The following is an 18,052-nucleotide window of genomic DNA, read 5'->3' as shown; positions in this document are numbered from 1 at the left end:
ACTTGTCAGAACCTCGAAAAACCTACCCTTAAGCGCCGCACGTCCGGTAGGTCATTTACCTTGAGTGCCCCTCCCCCCCCCCGGGGAAAATGTAGATATGATACCTGGAACGAGGTTGCGCGAAAAGAACCAACCATCAGTACAGCAGTTTTCGCGCCAAAAAATGAACTGCAGAACTTTACTTTGTGGAGCTGATAATTTGCAGAATGAATAAAATCCCTAACTGATAATTTGCCGAACAAAAAGCGCATGTAAAGAGCGTACCAAAAGAGCGAACTGAAAGAATGCGAACTAAAAGAGCGAACAAAAAGAGCAAACTAAAAGAGCGAACTAAAAGAGCGTACAAAAAGAGCGAACAAAAAGAGCAAACTAAAAGAGCGAACTAAACGAGCGAACAAAAAGAGCGAACAAAAAGAGCGAACAAAAAGAGCAAACTAAAAGAGCGAACTAAAAGAGCGAAAGTAAAGAGCGAAAGAAAAGAGCGAATTAAAAGAGCGAATAAAAGAGCGAACTGAATGCGTTCAGCGAACGGAAAGGGCGAATAAAAGAGCGCATCAAAAGAGCGAATGAAAAGAGCGAATGAGCGAATGAAAAGAACGAATAAGCGAATGAAAAGAGCGAATGAGCGAATGAAAAGAGCGAATGAGCGAATGAAAAGAGCGAATGAGCGAATGAAAAGAGCGAACAAAAGAGCGAACCGAAAGAGTTCAGCGAACTAAAAGAGCGAATATCATGAAAAAAGAGCGTACAAAAAGAGCACTTATGGCAGCTATGGCGTTCCATACAAATTCCTTGGTTTTATTGAGATTAAGTTTTAGGGAGTAGAGTAGACGATAATCTTTCTCAAGTATGCATCTTTGTATTTTGCACCAAAACCGTATAGTCTATGTCTAGTCGTATCTCACAATACAGACTAGCGGCAAACTCTGAACGGCTGTAGTAAACTCTTTTAGACAAAAAAAAAACGTTTGTGAATTTTCTTCGGCTTTGGGCTTTTTTCTTAGATAATGATTCGTCTTAGACTATAGCATAGTCGAGGGCAAAAGATTTCTGCAACTTTTCTCGTTTCAGTGTTGGTCTCGCTCTTCCAGCTAAAGCCAACCAGAATATTCACTGGCGTCCATCAATAACATAAGTCTGGGAAGACGCTTGCTCCCATCCTCACATGCCTTGCAGTAATTTCCAGGGATGATGGCGCAAAAAAAAGAAAAGGTCCTATCCCTGTAATGACCCTTCTAAACCGATCTTTTTCAACGATATACTTGCAAATCACGTAACCGTGAATGTCATACTGTGTCAATACACAGTGTGATTTTTAAATCCTGCACATCTGAAAAAAGTATCTATGACAACTGGTGCAATATCTCGTACCGCAATCAGTGAGCTCCGTAAAAGTAACGTGTGAGTACTATTTTAAAAACATAGAAATTACAGCGTGTTCCAAAAAAAATACAGTCCCTTATCGTTTTTTCTCATTCCGGGGGTGGGGGGGGGTACTAGTTTGTGGGCTGACTGGTATCTTGGAACCTTGGTATCGGCTTGGTATGACTAAAGAAGAGGAAAAATAGGAAAGTTTTGTCAATTTTACGACCTTTTTACAAACCTTTTACTAGGTTTGCAGGCTGACAGGTATCTCGGACCCTTGATATGGCTATAAGGGAGAAGAATAGGAAACTTTTGAGAATTTTCCATTTTCCGACCCTTAGGAAGACCTAGATTTAATTTTCTAATTTTTCTAACCCTTCAAAGTTCCAAAATGGCACCCTAAAGGGCAGTATATAACCGTACTCTACACATATCAATTAGCGAGTTTCCATCTAAAAAGTTTTTTTCTAAGAGATATGTCACACACAAAGATCTTTTCCAGCCATTTTTTTACCTCGAAGCAATAATTTCAAAAGCGAAGCTAGTATGATTTTTCAGAAATGCATCTTTATGTGAGCAGATTTTGTTTGCTGGCTTTTGAAATAACGATAAGAAAAGGGGCCTGCTCTGCGCCGCTCTAACTCTAAGCTTATCACAAGCTAGACACTGAATGAACGTTGAAACAGCGCAACATCAAAAATATAAAATCGTGTGTTTTGACTTTTTGTCAATGGCTCGTAACGGAAGGAAGTGATCATAGCACAAAATATGATATTTTTGTGGAGGATAGTTTTCCTAATAACAGAAAGCATATTATTTCGGATTTTGAAGGAAAAAACAGAATTTAAAATGGCCATTAAGCGAAGATTATTACTTGAAATATATGGTATCTTCCCGTCAAAATTTTATTGCTTTCCAAAATAATGAGAAATCAAGCCTTCCTTGCTGCAAAGAGACTCTCATACTCGTATTTGGCTTGTGTTTCACAAGATATAGTTCTATTTGAATTGTAGATAATATTCGCTCACATGTAGGAATATTTTTGTCGGTTATCAACAGATACAGTAAGATACTGTTAAAAAGGATTTAAAGTTCGTGAAAAGGTGCTAAACTTATTCTCGGGAAGGATGGGTTACGGGTATGTGCCGCCCTAAGGGTGTCTTTTTTGAAATCTGGCAGTCTGCTCTGCAAGGGTTGACAACAATCATGAAATTAAATCAATTAAATCATGAAATTATCTCAATTTAGAATAAGAGTTAGCCTCGCTAAGGGTTCGAGGACCTAAAGTCTGGCGACATATACCCGTCAGCCTGCAACCCTAGTGCTCCCCAAGGAATATTCTATCGGTATAAAACCAACTTCCAGATACAGGGAACTTCTTTACGCCTAATTGCAAGCACCACGCTGCAATAAGCGACAAAAACATCCGTCTTTTTACAGCCAATTTTTTGAAAAATTATGACTGTCAGGATTATATAAACCACACCAACGCCTTTCTTAAAAGCTCTATTCTACCTACTTCATAAGTTTTCAACAATGACGTCATATATCATTCAAAATATACTCGAAAAACATAAACTTGAAAATTATTCAACCAAAATATTGCAACATTTTCGGTAAAAGTAAATCGTCATGTGCAATTGTCATCATGAATAAAATTTTGTTTTGACAAAATTCAATTGGATATAAAAGTTCACGGAAGTAAAATTTCGCGGATCTCGCGGATTTGAATGTTATCCGCGAAATTAACCCTTTACCTGCCGCGGTCTTTTTTTCTAAGTTTTCAAGAAAATCGCTAGTTCAAACTTTAAAGGCTTATATCTCTGGATCTAGAAAGAGTTACTAGTTCGTTCATAGCTCGTTGGATTATAGCTTAGAGTCTCTTCTTTCTCTTAGGCGCTTAGGCAGCGGACCTGACAGAAGTAAAATTTCGCGGATCTCGTGGATTTGAATGTCATCCGCGAAAGTAACCCTTTAAATGCCACGGTCTTTTTTTCTAAGTTTTCAAGAAAATCGCTAGTTCAAACTTTAAAGGCTTATATCTCTGGATCTAGAAAAAGTTACTAGTTCGTTCATAGCTCGTTGGATAGCTTAGAGTCTCTTCTTTCTCTTAAGCGCTTAGGCAGCGGACCTGACTGAATGATGGAGAGGTGCCCAGTGGTAAAACTTCAAATACATTCGCTAAAGGACAGAATAAAGTAAAACAGGGCTGAATTTGAAGGTTCTTGGATCAATCGTTGACCAAAAGTGGTAAAAAAAACAGTCAAAATCTCAAAAAGTGATTTTTTGTCAAATTTGTGCATTTGTTTGACTTTTTGGCTTAAAATCTCGCTGGAAAAACTCACTTTTGAATTTTTTTGTTTGAGCATGAAGCACAATCCAATTTCTACGAGTTAGGCCAAAAATGACGATTTCTAACTCAAACTGGGCATTACATTGACATGGGCACGGAAAGGGTTAAGGTTAGTTAAGGTAACGTCCGACCATTGATTTTGTTATTTGACCATGAAATTTATGTTTTAGGTTCCTTAACACTTTTAACGGAAAGGGTTAAGGTTAGTTAAGGTAACGTCCGACCATTGATTTTGTTATTTGACCATGAAATTTATGTTTTAGGTTCCTTAACACTTTTAACTAAGAATTGCCTTTATAAATTGCTTTTTAATCAGATCCCTTAGAGTCATTAAGAATTTAATAGCAAAAATTACGTTATGAACTTTAAAAAGACGTTAATAATATGTTGCACAAAACTCTTTTACGAAAAGGGCTATCAAGCCGTGAAAAAAAAGCTTAAAAGTGCTATTACTCATTTTCTTTATCGACTTTCCACGCTGAATCTGTTGGAAGCCTCTGATATTTGATTTTCAGACTTCGAAAGTAAAGGGGGGACCCTTGATAAGTTCTATCGATTAACCAGAAATCGATTCACTCGAAAACAGGAGATTCGAAGGGCACATTTTTTTGTCAATTCTACAACCTATCAGGGGCATAATATCAAAAATTTGCCCTGATCTCTTCCACCGCTGGTCTGTTCGAAGTATTTTCAAACTGTTCGCAAAGAAAAAAAAAATTCTCTAAATTGATGCATCAAAAATGTTGACTGTTATGAAAAATAGTGCCATCTGCGAAATTAAGTCTTCTTGAAATCTTAAAGTTTCGCAGATGAGCTCAACCGCGAAATTTAATCCCTGTAGAAATTTGTCCCATTAAAGTAGGCGTAAATGTATAGTGTTTATTGTACGTGCCCCTTATAAAAGGTTTTCCCAGATATTCTCTAACGAACCGCAAAGACATTCATTATGAGGGTTTTTACTCAAACGTGACAAAGTGGTTACCAAAAGTGACAAGATATTTACGTATGAAAAAATTTCGTTGATTAATTTTTAAATTCAATTTGCAGTGTGAATCGAATGTGAAAAAAAGTTTCCCATCTACATTGCCATTATTTTATTCATTACACACCAAAATTGTCTTAATAGACAAAGAAAGAAATGAGAGATATTTTATTTTTGTGAAAATGCTTCCCAGTCAGTGCAAAACGATCTCTCAACGCTAAAACAAAGCTATTTTGACGTTATGAACGTTAAAGAAACGTTGAATAGACTAAATGTGTCGACTGGGTTCCTTTTAAAGAATAAGGAAATCTATAGTTTCCTTTTCGACTGAAAGCATGCTTTCACCCACTCACTCACTGAAAGCCTAATTATTTGTCATTACAAATTATCTTGATGTGTGATTTATGTCTTCTTCAAAATTATTCGGACATGCGTTATCTCTCTCAATGACATCATCCGAACAGTAAACATTTCGTTTTTCTTTCTGCACGATCCCAGCTGGCACACAACGTTGTTTCAACGTTCGTATAACGTTATATGGACGTTGTGAACGTTAGTTAAACGTCGGAAAAACGTTTTGTGCCAGCTGGGATCAGATACAAAGACCTATGAAAATATAAACCCGGAGCACAAATAACACAAACTAAGAGTAACCCTAAATGAGACTCCGAAGGAACTGTGTCTAGTGGCCCCGGGGGCGGGCACTTAGGCAAAGTTGGGTACGGGACGTGCCTCTGGTCAGGGTCCCTTTTTTAGGCTTTGAGGATATCTGACAGGGTCGTTTCTGACAGGGTCGACTTTTGGTAATTTTTGACCATTTTCAGGACGGAAATTAAAGTCTGTCTATATATAATTTGCAGCCGTGACAAATAATGCTGTAACTTTTGATAGAATTCTAATTAGAAAGTGGTTTTGTATTCCTTAAAAAGATAATCCTGAGTGGAATATTATCAAAAGAGAAAAGTCTTTCAAATGAGGAAAAATTAAGATGAAAAATGAAGATGAAGAAAAAGAAGAAGAAAATCAACTTCTTGTAGAATAATGCTATGTTCTTCATTTTTATATCAGAGATTCTTCAATCTTAGAACGTGTTATAAATGCGAAAGAAATTCAAAAATTATTTATTCAGCCACAAAATACAGCTTAAAAATTTGCTCTGGTCGACTTCAAAAAGGGCTCTTTTTTGTTGTTTTTTGGTGGTTTTTGGGGTCAAGATGAACATTTTACAAGAATTTTTGTCATTGGATTGGTCGTTAACTATTCAAACAAAAACTTTTATAATATTTTTCGTCATCTCTATCGTTTTAAATAACCAATTATGTGACCATCTTATAAAAACTTCAACACAATTGGGTTTTTGAAGTAAATTAGTGATAAACTTTCGACTATATCTTTCGATTGGATGAAGTTTTTTGAAATTTTTTTTCATATTGGTCATATTCTAAGTTCAAAGAATCAGTCGTGTGAAAATGATAATCATAGCACAATTATTGAAGAAGTTGATTTGCTTCTTCTTCATTTTCAATCATCATTTTTCGATATGCTTTGATTTTTTTTTTCTTTTTGTTGATATTCCACTTCTGTTTGTCTTTTCAACAAGCACAAAAACGTTATCTAATTCTGATCTCATCAAAAGTTACAGCCTTTTTTGTCAACGCTGCAAGTTATAAAAATAAAGGTGTTCCTTATAAAAAACACATGTATGTTACAGTACAATTACATGTTTTTTTTTTTATAAGCAAGTGTATGCCCCTTGGTCAGGCTCGTGTATGCTTAAGTTCTCAAAGCATCCAGGCATAGTTTATGCTTATTATATGCTTAAGAATCATGCTTATGATTCACCCCGAGCCAAGTTTTTAATGAAATTTCAGAAATTTTGTAAAAATTTGTTCGGATTTTGGGAGCTGTGAAATGTTAGCTAGCCGTGGAAAATGTCTTATTTTTTACTTGACCTCTACCAAGCCTTTTTAAACAGATAAAAATGAACACTTGAAATATATTTTAGGCTGACATATATGCTCATGTTATGCTTAGGAATTTAGCAAATCTGAGCCTTCATATGCTTATAAGCGTTATGCTTATAAAAAAAAAAACATGTATCCAATATAGCAATTCACTGAAAGAAACTGATGTAAAATGATTTTGGCATACTCATGAAATACAAAGTAGGGTTTACAAAAAGATTAACACGATTATTAAGGGCCGCCAAAAGAAGTTTCCTTTTGCACTTCCCACGAGACAATTAAATCCGCCCACTAAAGGATTAGAATTTTGAGGATATTAAAGATTTTTTTCTGTTTGAAAGAAGATTTGTAAAATAGATTGAACTGATATTTATCCCCTGTGTTGTAGTAGCCCACGCTTTTGCTAATTTGAGCATGGGTGTCCAATGTAGTGTTTGTCACACGTTTTTTATCATTATTTTGAAGTCTTCGAATGTTCTTAATTTTTTGGGTTTTAAGCCTAAAAAGGTTCTTAAAATGTTCTTACGTTCTCCATTTTGTGACCACTTTTACCCATAGAAAATGGGGTGCTTTCGAGTCCACAAAGCCTTAAAATGTACTTATAACTTGTTCTTAGCATTTTGACCATCGAAGCCTATATAGGGGGGGGGGTTTCATGGTTGGCGGAGGAGCGGAATCGGCCCTTTTTTCGGACGGAGTGGCGGAATTTGGCGAAAATTTAGACGGAATTACGGAAATTGGGTTCTCTGACGGAGACGGAAAATTAGACAATTTTAGTGCGGAAAAACGGAATTTAGCAAAAAGATTTGCGGAAAAACGGAATTTAGCAAAAAAATTTGCGGAATTTCGGAATTGGTAAAAGATTTTCAAAATTTGCGGAATTTTCGACAAAAATATTGAATTTCAAAGGAATTTTCGGTGACGGAATTTTGGTTCAATTTAAGACGGTGTGACGGAAATTGGAGAAAAAATTGGCGGAATTACGGAATCGGGTACCCCCTGAAACCCCCCCCCCCTATATATAGTTTGTTCTTATAAAAAAACGTACTGCCAGCAATGAAAACGCTCAACAGGTTCAACTGGGATAAAAATTGGAACTTTCGAGGAATCACATCTTGAAATCATTACGATCGTGGATCCAAAGGTTTAACACGCCCGTCAACAATTGTTTTTTGGTTAAAAAAATTTGATAAAAGATTCTGTAAAATTTATCTGAAGATATGCTCCTTAAAACACCCCTGTCTCACAGCCCCGGTGGGACTTTTTCCATCAATGGGAATAAAAATTGCTATTAAAAACCCAATGGGGATATAAATTCTATTGTTCCAAGGTTAAAAAATCCAACGGCGATGATTTTGGAGTGCAATTTTTAAACATTGAATTTCGAGGATAAATCAAAGTCAATTTCCCAGTGGGGCTGAAATTCCAGGGTATTTCCCCACCGGGGAAGAAATTTGCGCTAAATTTTCCAGTGGGGCTGGGTGCATGACATAGTTTATACAATGCTTGGTGTTAAGGATTTGATAGAGAATCAAATCAATAAGATTTTAGAAATAGTTGTCATTAAAATAAAACACTCAGGCCACCTGGCAGATGTCATGAACCATAACCCACTTCATTTTTTATTAATCGATAAATTGCATTTTATTGAATCCTATCTATCTCAGCCAACGCTAAACTCTAATTTGCATGATTATGTTTGGAAATTATTTGGCATAGTTTTGAAATCAGATTTGGCAATTTTTTTAATAAACCAACCCCAAACCAACCAAAGATTTCATCACAAGGTTCTTGTACAAAATCTTTTAGAAAGACGGCGGTTGGGATATTTCAAAAATGTTACAAAATACATTGTACCTACATGTTGTGTCAGACTTAAAATTGAGAAATCGTTTTATGATGCAGATGTATTTCGAAATTCATCTTCTTGAAGACACGAAATTGCATTTATTAAACCATTTGACAGTCGTATTACAAAAGTTCCTTAAAATGTCACGAAAAATATTTTTAAATTTCCTCTTCAATTTCGATAAGGATAAAGATTTCCAAGGAAGATAGAACGTCAAAAACTTCTGTCAAATTTGGCAAAGAGATGTTTGATTCCATTTTTTATCAGCATTAGGAGAACATGGGGGATGGAGGATATAACAATTTTCAGTAATTTACCCCCGGACAAGCATCAGTTGACCTCCCGGACAACCCAAATTACTCCCAGACAGAGCATATTTACCCATATATGATATCACATAAATGTTGATGATTTTTAAGTCTTCCTAAGCTGATTCTTCCCGTGATTTTACTTGTAACTCCCCCTAGTCAAATATATACCTAGTGTCCACTCATTCGATATTCGATGATCATATCTGATTGGAGCTTCAACTTCTGGCGTTAATAAGACAAATCGTCCATGCTGAAATATTTGGTGGTCCTGAATCGTAAATGATAGAATCAATTAGTCACATCAGTCTTAGTGAATTCCCAGTGAATTCCAACACAGTTCTTTTCAGAGGAATCAATTCTAAACTTTTGTCGTGTCACAGATATCTTTTTGTAAGGGGCAACACTAGACTATGCTATAGTCTAAGACGAATCACTATCTAAGAAAAAAGCCCAGAGCCGAAAAAAAATCGCAAATGGTTTTTTTTGCCGAAAGAAGTTTACAGTCGGTAGAGTTGCCAGTCTTCGAAACTCCCCCGCCGATTTTTTTCCTTATACCACCATAACGCCATACCGCCATATATTTCCCCGCCTTTACTATCACTGTAACGGACGATAACATCGTCTAGGACAACACTTTAATTTTTGATATGAACAATTTTGGGATTTGTATTTTACCTCAAATTTTTTCTTTAATTATTCTCTCGAATTATTCAGAAATTTTTTCATTTTTTTATATTTTCATTTGTTTGTTGAGCGAACTTTTGGATAGTGAACCGTACGTAGGGTAGAAAAATTTTCCAGCAAGCACACAACGTTGTTTCAAAGTTCATCTAACGTTATATGGACGTTGTGAACGTTAAATAAACGTTGAAACAACGTTGTATGCCAGCTGGGTTGTGACTGTGATGCAAAATAAGAGGGAAGAAATTGAAGAAATTTGGGAAAATAGAAGAAAGTTACTGAAGCTCAAATTTCCAGAAAAATTAAGCATATGCTAAGCATACCTTGAGGCTCAGCCAAAGAAATTTTTAGAATCATAGTTTCCAAAACTTTAGAAAATAACAGAAGAAAGAATCATATATCATATATCATATGGTAAACATTCGAAAACAATAGAATGTCTTCATTTCTCTCAAGATTAAAGAGAGGGGAAAATGCGCGAAAAACTTACCCCCCCCCTTCATATTTTTTTTACCAAGCATAGGGTTAAGCATAGTCGAGGCTCAAAATTGAGCTTTACTTAAGCATAGTGAGCTTCAGCCGAAATTAACCGTATGCTTATAAAACAAAATGAGTGAATGAGAAAACTTTGGACTTTTAGTCCCATTTAGGGTCATTTTTTTCAGAAAACTTGACAAAATTTTCAAAAAAGACGAGTCCCACAGGGTCTACCCCCATCGGTCGGCAAGAGTACCCCCTCCCCCGGGTTGAGACATTTACAAAGAAAGGATTAATAAAGTTAGAAATATAAAATGATTTGCTGCTTCTCCTTCGGACATAAGGATTCTATTAAACTTTTAATTTAAATCTTAAACTTTTTTTAGATCAAAATAGAAAATGTAGCATATTTACAATATGTAAAGGGAAATAAATATATAGTAGAATTAAACAAAAAGGAAGAAAAAAAATGCTAAAATTAAAACGAAAAATTAAATTATGTAAAACTCTCTACTTTAATAGTTGTATAATGAGCAGTAAATTCCACCCTATTACATGGGTGTAGAAACCCATACAATAATTTGCTAGTTGTCTTTCTCGTCATAGTTCTTCTGTTTCGACTCATGAAACCCAACGCCCTCGTGGTATTGTTTTCACCAGGAAAACGCAGAGGCGTGCGTGCGGGTGGTTGGTTGGTTTAGTTTTGATCGCGTAAAATCGGAAAAAATAACGTCACGTCCCTTCGTCTATAGCTTTTTGCCAAAAGAACATACAATATTTGTCAAATCTCCCATGCTTCCGTTCGTCCTACACTCTTTTCAATGTTTGTGTTATTTGTTCGTATCCCTTGCTGTCAGGAGATCAAAATGAACAATTCAGAGTTCGTTATTTCATGTATAATATCATCTGTCACAAGAGAAGTTTCCTTTAGCAAGACGGAATTTTAGATCGTCTAATGTGGTAAACTTTGCCAAGAAATATGACGTATGCCTGCTGTTATACATTTTTATACGTCATAATGATGCTGCTGCCGAAATTTCCTTACATTGAGCCAATCAGCAAGTCTCTTTCACACAATTACGTCACATTGAGCCAATCAACGAGTCTCCTACATACCATTACGTCACGAGGAACCAATCATCGAATGAGTGGATAAGTTGGAGAAATACAACGTTTAACAATCCTGTTATTCTTCATGGTTCCAAGGCATTTTAGGTGGCATCCACATGCAGAGTCGTGGGTACACTCTTTATAAATGTTCTTATAGCATCCATGGTCTTGTTTGAATTTGTGTGTGTCCAGTGCAGCGTCTTTGAGCTAAAAGGGTAACAAAAGAAATTGAATTCAACTGGTCAATGTATAGAAAACATTAAAATTATCAAAGTGGTTTGAATGATAGTGGGAGGGTGGGTGGTTGTTTTGTGCAAATGGAAGGTGCATTCAAAAATGCACGAGAGCCCTTGTGTAAGGAAAGATTGCCGGAAGAAAACGTCTATGTGTTTTAAACCTAGTAACCGGTTACAACTCATTTAAGAACAAAGGGCTGACTAAGAAACATATTTTAAGTGAAAGTGCGTAGGTGATATAATTGCCCCTATCAAAAAGAAAATATTACACACCGTTAAGAAGAAAAAAACAGTGTTCCAATCATGTTAATTTTTATGTTTCTTTGAAAACGCGTATAACTGAATTAGTTTCTAGTTTTGTAAGGGCGTAAAGAGGAAAAAGAAAATGCTAATCTGATATGAAAATGACTAAATAATCGACCCCATTTTCTCAATTAGCATATTATAGGTAGCGAAGTTTGATGTATAAACATTTTCGGTTTTCGCCGCCAGCGAGGTCACGCATTGTTTTAGAAGGTCCTGATAAATTTAGGGGCGTGTATTCTAGCGGACTTTAGAAGTGCGCTTAAGAAGAACGCTAGTATTTACCAGATTGCAAAGCATGGCGCAAATAAACGTCACAGTTACATCCTTGGTACATCCATGTATATTAACATGTTACAAATGGAGTCTCCATAACTCGAACACGCATGGGGAACACAAATTTGTTCGAGTTAAGGAAATTTCGAGTTACGGAGTGATGCTTATAAGACATTTTTAACTGAAGCGAGCAGAAAACTTGTTGAAGTTACCACTTCACTGTAGAATGATATCAAACGGCGTTGCATTCAAGTCAGCGTAAGAGAGGAAAGAAAATGAGGTCAGGAACTTACCAGAAATTCAGCTAACATATTTCGTCCTTGTTGTATTAATGTATCGCCACCATCTGAGACTTTATTGGATGGAGTTTCCAAAGTTTGCGGACGTCCTTGGACCAACACAACTGCGACGAGCGTCAAATAGAACATTGAGATCGTTTTGTATGTCTGGGTTTTGGAAAAGAATGAACAATATTTGTTACTGTTGATAAGGCACTTAAAACCAAACCGAATCGTTAATACCGATTTTCATTTAAGAGACCTTGGAATGCTTTCAACCCTAAGGGTGGCGTAACTGCTAACCCCCTGAATCTAAAGATAACATGTACATTTTTGACTTAAAAGGCGAAAAATTCAGGGAGTAAAATAACAATTGTTAGCTAATCACGTCGCTTGTCAAGTGTTTGGCACTAGAACCTTTAGAAAAATATTTTGACGGAAAGCAAAGAGGGCGGTAGGCTAGAAAATTCTCCAAAACAACCGTTATGTCTGTCAAAATATGATAGACTGCAAATGCAACGCAATCTAAAAGGAGATTCTAGCTTTAGAATGGAGAGTGTGAATTTCCAAATAAGGAATTATTAATGATTCTAACACTCTCTATCGTATAAAATTTGAACCCTTTTCTTATCCGAATCTGTCAAACTACAAGTTCCTTCATAAAGGAAAAAACATATAAAAATCAAATACATACATACCATTTTTTGCTGATGTCAACAAAATTATGCCAAATAAGGTTAATAAGCGCTTGGTAAATTTTTTTTGATTGATATTTGATGGAAAGGCGACCAGCGCTCTTTCAAGTGAAACGACCAGCGTTTTTTCGAGTAAAATAAAATAAAATGAACTGAAGACGATATGGCAAAGCCATCGGCTTTTATAGCTGACGCTTGTTAATTGCTATTGTTTTACATTTAATTAAAACAATAGGATAAGTTAATGAATCTCGGAACGAGTTTTTTTGATGAATGCAATTAATTGAAGGATGATCAATTCTCGTTTGGCTTTCTTAATGACTTTTTCTTTTTTTGTATTGTTTAACAATATCATGTCGAAGTTTCTCCTTTTTCGTTACTCTAAAATCAAAGGAAAAACTCTGAGTAACAATAGCTTGTGAGCATCCGAGAGACATCGCGAGAGACACAGTCTGGTACCCTGCCATGCGGAATCTTTTAAAGTCTATTTCCGTACAATGTACTCTACTAGACATTTGTTTGAGGAAAGTAGAATTATGGATTTTAAAAAGTGAAAGAAAAATGAACACACGACACGCAGTCTATATTTGTTTTTGGTTGCTATGAGTAATCGTCGTTTTAGATTTCTTTTTAACAAACCAATCGTCACTAGTACAGTAGAATGGATTATCTAATTAATTTGCGATGATATAAATATTCATTAATATTAGAGCGTCACAATAACGGCCAGCCCCCGCTACCTGCACAACCCCTTAGTGAAAGGGGAGGGGCTGGCTGCGACAGTTAGGTCATGAGAAATCAATAATCTACTTTCCCATTGATAAAACAAAGAAAGAAAACTAAGGAAAAAAGATCTTAAATTCTGTACACCTTTTATAAGGACCCATGCTGAGCCGTTTTCCTAATATGAAAGGCGTAATTTTTCCTAAAAATATTTCAGAGCGTCCTTAATCTGTTCGTAGATTATTTTTTTGCAAAACAAATCGAGCCTTTTGAGTGTTCTTATAAATTTTTAAAAGACAAAATAAAAGAATGGTATTCAGTATTGTTTCAAGGATAGGAAATAAAAATACCTTTTCATGTTGTATATTTGTTTGTTTGTCTGTTTGTTTGTTTTGAGCTTGTAGGTACACAAGTGACATGCCAAATGTATTTTTGCTGACATTCTGATCTTCATTGCTCCTCCTTCCATTTCCCATTTCATTAACGGATTGATGTAAATATGATCACATTTTACTCCTAGGTCCTGAAAGATAGGAAAACATAAAAATCGAGGCTTCAATTTAGTTGTGACAGCTGATTTAACCCCTAGATGATATAAGTTCAGATGCTCCTCGAATCTGTCATGAATTCATAGCTTCCACATAGGGGTTTGAAGCATCGATCAAGGTTTGGGTATTAATCACACTTAGCAAATAAAATATAAAGTACGATTCCAACCTTAAAAACAGCTGGATTGCCGGGTTGTTATCGTGATACAATGTACATCAAAATTCTGAAAATTTGATCTTTTGATATGTGATGAATATGATATGATATGTAATGAAACAGAGAGGCAAAGCAAAGTGAAATTCTATACCAGAGAACTTCCCACAGTGGAGTCTCCATAGCTCGGGGAAGCTAGAATTCCTTTGATGGAAATTTCAAGATATGGAGTAAGGTTTATAAGGTATTGTTAGCTGAGGGGACCATAAAACTTGTTCATATTATGAAGACATTCGAATTACAGATATTCGAATTAGAGAGACTCGACTATGACACTGAGACCATGTTCGCACATGGCGGTTCTGTTTCGCTCCGAAACGGAATGAAGCCATTCTATTGGTAAGAAGTGACGTAACACTTGAATGTAACTAATAGAATGGCTTCGTTTCGTTTCAGAGCGAAACGGAACCGTCACGTGCGAAGATGGTCTGAATCTGAGACATGGTAATGCTTATAGCGATCAAAATGCTTATAAAAAGAAATAAACAGGTGCATATGTACGAAGAATAGAAACTTACAATACCCACGGGGTTGCATGAAGTGTCACACGTTTTTGCTCCTGGATGATGTTACGTTTCTACACGGAGTCGAAAGTAATGCTTTTCCTATATCAAATGATTCTTGAGAAATGATGAAATAATTAATGACGTGCAATCAGGTTCAATTCAAATGTGTACTGTCTTTTTTTAAAAACCTTGTCTTTTTATGTTACTCCTTATCGTCTATTATACGAAAACGTCTCTCAACGTAAACTTATCGCAATTTATTATTTTTAAAAACATCAAAGTTTAAAGTTGGAAAAAATTCCGGCCAGATTGCAAGTTTGAACCTCGGCCAAGAACTCGTTTCTGGTAAAATTAACCTTCAACCGACGGAAACGCGGTGACTGGAAATCGAACATGGACCGTTAGCAAAGATTGGACTCAGAAAAAATTAAGTATGGGAATAAGTATGGACCCTGAAGGCCAACAGTTGAACCTTAACTGACCAAATATGGATGGAAGTAAGATTGACCTAAAAAATCATTTCTATAGTCAAATAGCATACGAAAAAGAAATTTTGGTTTTGACATTTTTCCTTTGAGGTCTTATTGCACAACTTGTAACTGCAGGTATTTTAGTCAATTCTTTTTGTAATTTGTGGCTTATACAAGCGTTTAGAATCGATTATTGGGCAATTATTAGATATAACAGTAGAGGTTTAGGAAGATAGCTTAGAATACCAATTTTGCTTCTCTTTTTCTCTTAAGATTTGAAAGATGACAAAGTAGCGAAGATCGTTTTGAATTTACATTTAATAGCTTACAAATGAGATGTCATTAGTGGTCATAAAGATAAAATCTTTTAAATTAAAAACCGAAATTTAATTTTCATTAAACCCATACCAACTGAGTTATGAAATTACGTGGCTTTTATGGTAAGTTCATTCATTACCAGACCTTTAGAGAGTCAGTCACGTAGCAAATCTTTTCAAATAAATTTCATAGACCATTTCGAGTGTCAGTGAATCACAAAGAGCTGGCAATCTTTGCGTTGGAGTTATGGGGGTTTTTAGCCTGTCCATTATCCGCTGGATAATCTCAAATGATTTTGATTGAGTGTGTGAAGTGAAAAAAATGTGGTTGTTAAAACCACTGGCATTTTTTAGTAGAGGACATTGCTTGTAATGTAGGTGTCAATAAAAAGGTTTAATTTGCAACTACATGAAAATAATCATCCAAAATAAAGGGTGGGCAGAACATTACACCGCTTTTTTGCTTGTGAAAATACAATTACTGAGTTTATAGAAATACTGTAGAAATAGCCCAAGTGTAGAGTCTACTGTTTCCCCAGCATTTTTCACGCCTTAGAAGTAGAGCCGGTCCTCCTAGAGGTACTAACTGTCGAGCTGAAAGTTCAGTACATATTTTTCTTTTTATAATCATAATGTTTATAAGCATACTGACACCTGCATTTGGTGAAAGAATAAGTATATCATTAGTATGATAATTGGTCATTTTGGTCATGGGTTGTGTATTTAGGATGATTCACTTTTCTTTTCCATTTTAAATGAATCATTTTTTTCAGAAAAATAACCATATCACAAGTATGATGTTGATTCCAGAATATAAGCTAAGCATGCCTGAGCCTGTTTTCAAAAAGAGTATGTATACTCAGTTCTTTGCACAGAATATTCGGGACGTTTAATTTTAATGAAAAAAACGTAACGTGGAATAAACCTTTTGCCAACAAAAATGTCAGAAAAATGAGAAATCTTGTATTTTATTTCCGTTACGGGGGATTACTCTTCGATCTCTCTTTCAAAAAATGACGCATGCTCGATAGGAAATCCACAAAATATTCCGTTGTCTGTGTCTACGCTCTTTTGTGTGTGTGAAAACATCGGACATTATTTTTGCCACATAAAAAGGAGATCTCTTGAGCAACTCTTGATATTCATGACGTAATCTTTTATACGGAAACACCCGAAAAACAACGGGCATTTGCCACCAGTTTTAAATTTAAACAATGAAGCTGGTGGCGAACGCCCGGTGTTTCCGTATAAAATAATTACGCTATGAATATCAAGAATTTCTACTGTTCTACACTCTCGAACTAATTCTCCTGTCCCTTCAGAAGGGCTCCCCCAATTGGTTTGCATGCGGTAGCGATATCGTTCATGTATGGAAGTGAAGATTTTTGATATGGTGTCGTGATTAAGGTTGTGGCGTGATATGGGCGAGAGGGTTTAAGAAAAGATAGGTGATAGGGCAAATTATGAGGGGTGATGGCATGAATACACTCTTCTCGAGATGCATAAATTTATTGTTGTCGTCGTTTTCAAACAGATTTCATTGCTATAAAATTACATATTCACAATGATAGACATTTTGAATTTCAAGTACTTTTGTTTTATAGTTAATGTTTGCCTTTTGGGAATTTAAATTGGTTTAAATGTATAATTTCATAGCAATGAAATCTGTTTGAAAACGAGGACAACAATAAATTTATGCATCTCGAGAAGAGTGTATTGGTATGTTTTTGCATGATGAACAAATTATGGTGATTTTCATGATCATGGCGAATGCAAATTCGGCGTGAGGGCGACAGCGTGATGAGGTGTAGAGATGCCGCTGGGGGCCTCGTTAAGTAAAAGGAAAATCATAATTGAAGAAACCACTGAGCTTCCTAAAGAATTGCATGCGAAATCAAAAAGTGGCATGGTCTATAGAAGTTAGCTAAAAACGCTTCACAAAGCAAAACTAAATATACAAAAACGTTTTAAAAACTTCAACAACAAGGTCAGTTAAAATCTGTTTGAAAGATCTCCACAATTTTTTGCTTTGTATGTAAAATGGAAGAGAACCCACGTAACCCTAGCATACTCCAACTATGAAAATTAGTGGGTGTTTTTGAATATCAAGGAAAAGGACAGGATTAGAAATTTTCTTTCCACATTTCAGTGTTTGCATTAGTAATCGGATAAGATTTGGGAAGTAAAAATGCACAGATCACTACAAAAATCTTAGACTTTAGAGTGAGTGAAAAATGTGATTACTGAATTTTTGAAATTGTTTGAAAGATTTACAAGAATGATCAATTAAAACAGGTACCCAAGCTAGGTCTGTTTGCTGTTTTGGACACCCATTTCACTAAACTTTGAAAGACATTGGCACTTTTGGATGAATTTAAATCAAACCAAAGACTA

General features: G+C 35.6%; 1 protein-coding gene across 2 annotated transcripts; it reads right to left on the bottom strand.

Annotated features, from left to right (window-relative positions):
* Window positions 1–10,300: 10,300 nt before the first annotated feature.
* On the bottom strand, window positions 10,301–15,138 carry LOC136803700 (uncharacterized). Of its 2 annotated transcripts, XM_067060418.1 has the most exons (4): window positions 14,884–15,138; window positions 13,954–14,126; window positions 12,201–12,353; window positions 10,301–11,299 (listed from the first exon to the last, which is right to left on the bottom strand). In XM_067060418.1, exons 2-4 carry the CDS (start codon window positions 14,077–14,079, stop codon window positions 11,120–11,122), a joined length of 459 nt encoding a protein of 152 aa, XP_066916519.1. In that variant the 5' UTR covers window positions 14,080–14,126; window positions 14,884–15,138; the 3' UTR covers window positions 10,301–11,119. The 2 variants fall into 2 exon arrangements, with proteins under 2 accessions (XP_066916519.1, XP_066916520.1); XM_067060419.1 differs by lacking the exon at window positions 14,884–15,138 and having other exon boundaries at window positions 13,954–14,142.
* Between the last annotated feature and the right edge of the window lie 2,914 nt (window positions 15,139–18,052).

The sequence above is a fragment of the Clytia hemisphaerica genome, unplaced genomic scaffold (genome assembly GCF_902728285.1).
Source record: "Clytia hemisphaerica strain Z4C2 unplaced genomic scaffold, Clytia hemisphaerica genome assembly, whole genome shotgun sequence".
Taxonomy (NCBI): Eukaryota; Metazoa; Cnidaria; class Hydrozoa; order Leptothecata; family Clytiidae; genus Clytia; species Clytia hemisphaerica.
The sequence above is the reverse complement of the archived record's forward strand: the minus strand, read 5'-3'. Positions and strand labels throughout refer to the sequence as shown.

Excerpts from the sequence above, each read along its gene's own strand:
- LOC136803700 (XM_067060418.1), bottom strand. The coding sequence starts at position 14,079 with ATGGGAAATGGAAGGAGGAGCAATGAAGATCAGAATGTCAGCAAAAAT. Across the intron at positions 12,354-13,953 it reads CAAATATACAACATGAAAAG|ACATACAAAACGATCTCAAT; the intron begins GTATTTTTATTT and ends TCCAAAACCCAG. Across the intron at positions 11,300-12,200 it reads ATATGTTAGCTGAATTTCTG|CTCAAAGACGCTGCACTGGA; the intron begins GTAAGTTCCTGA and ends TTACCCTTTTAG.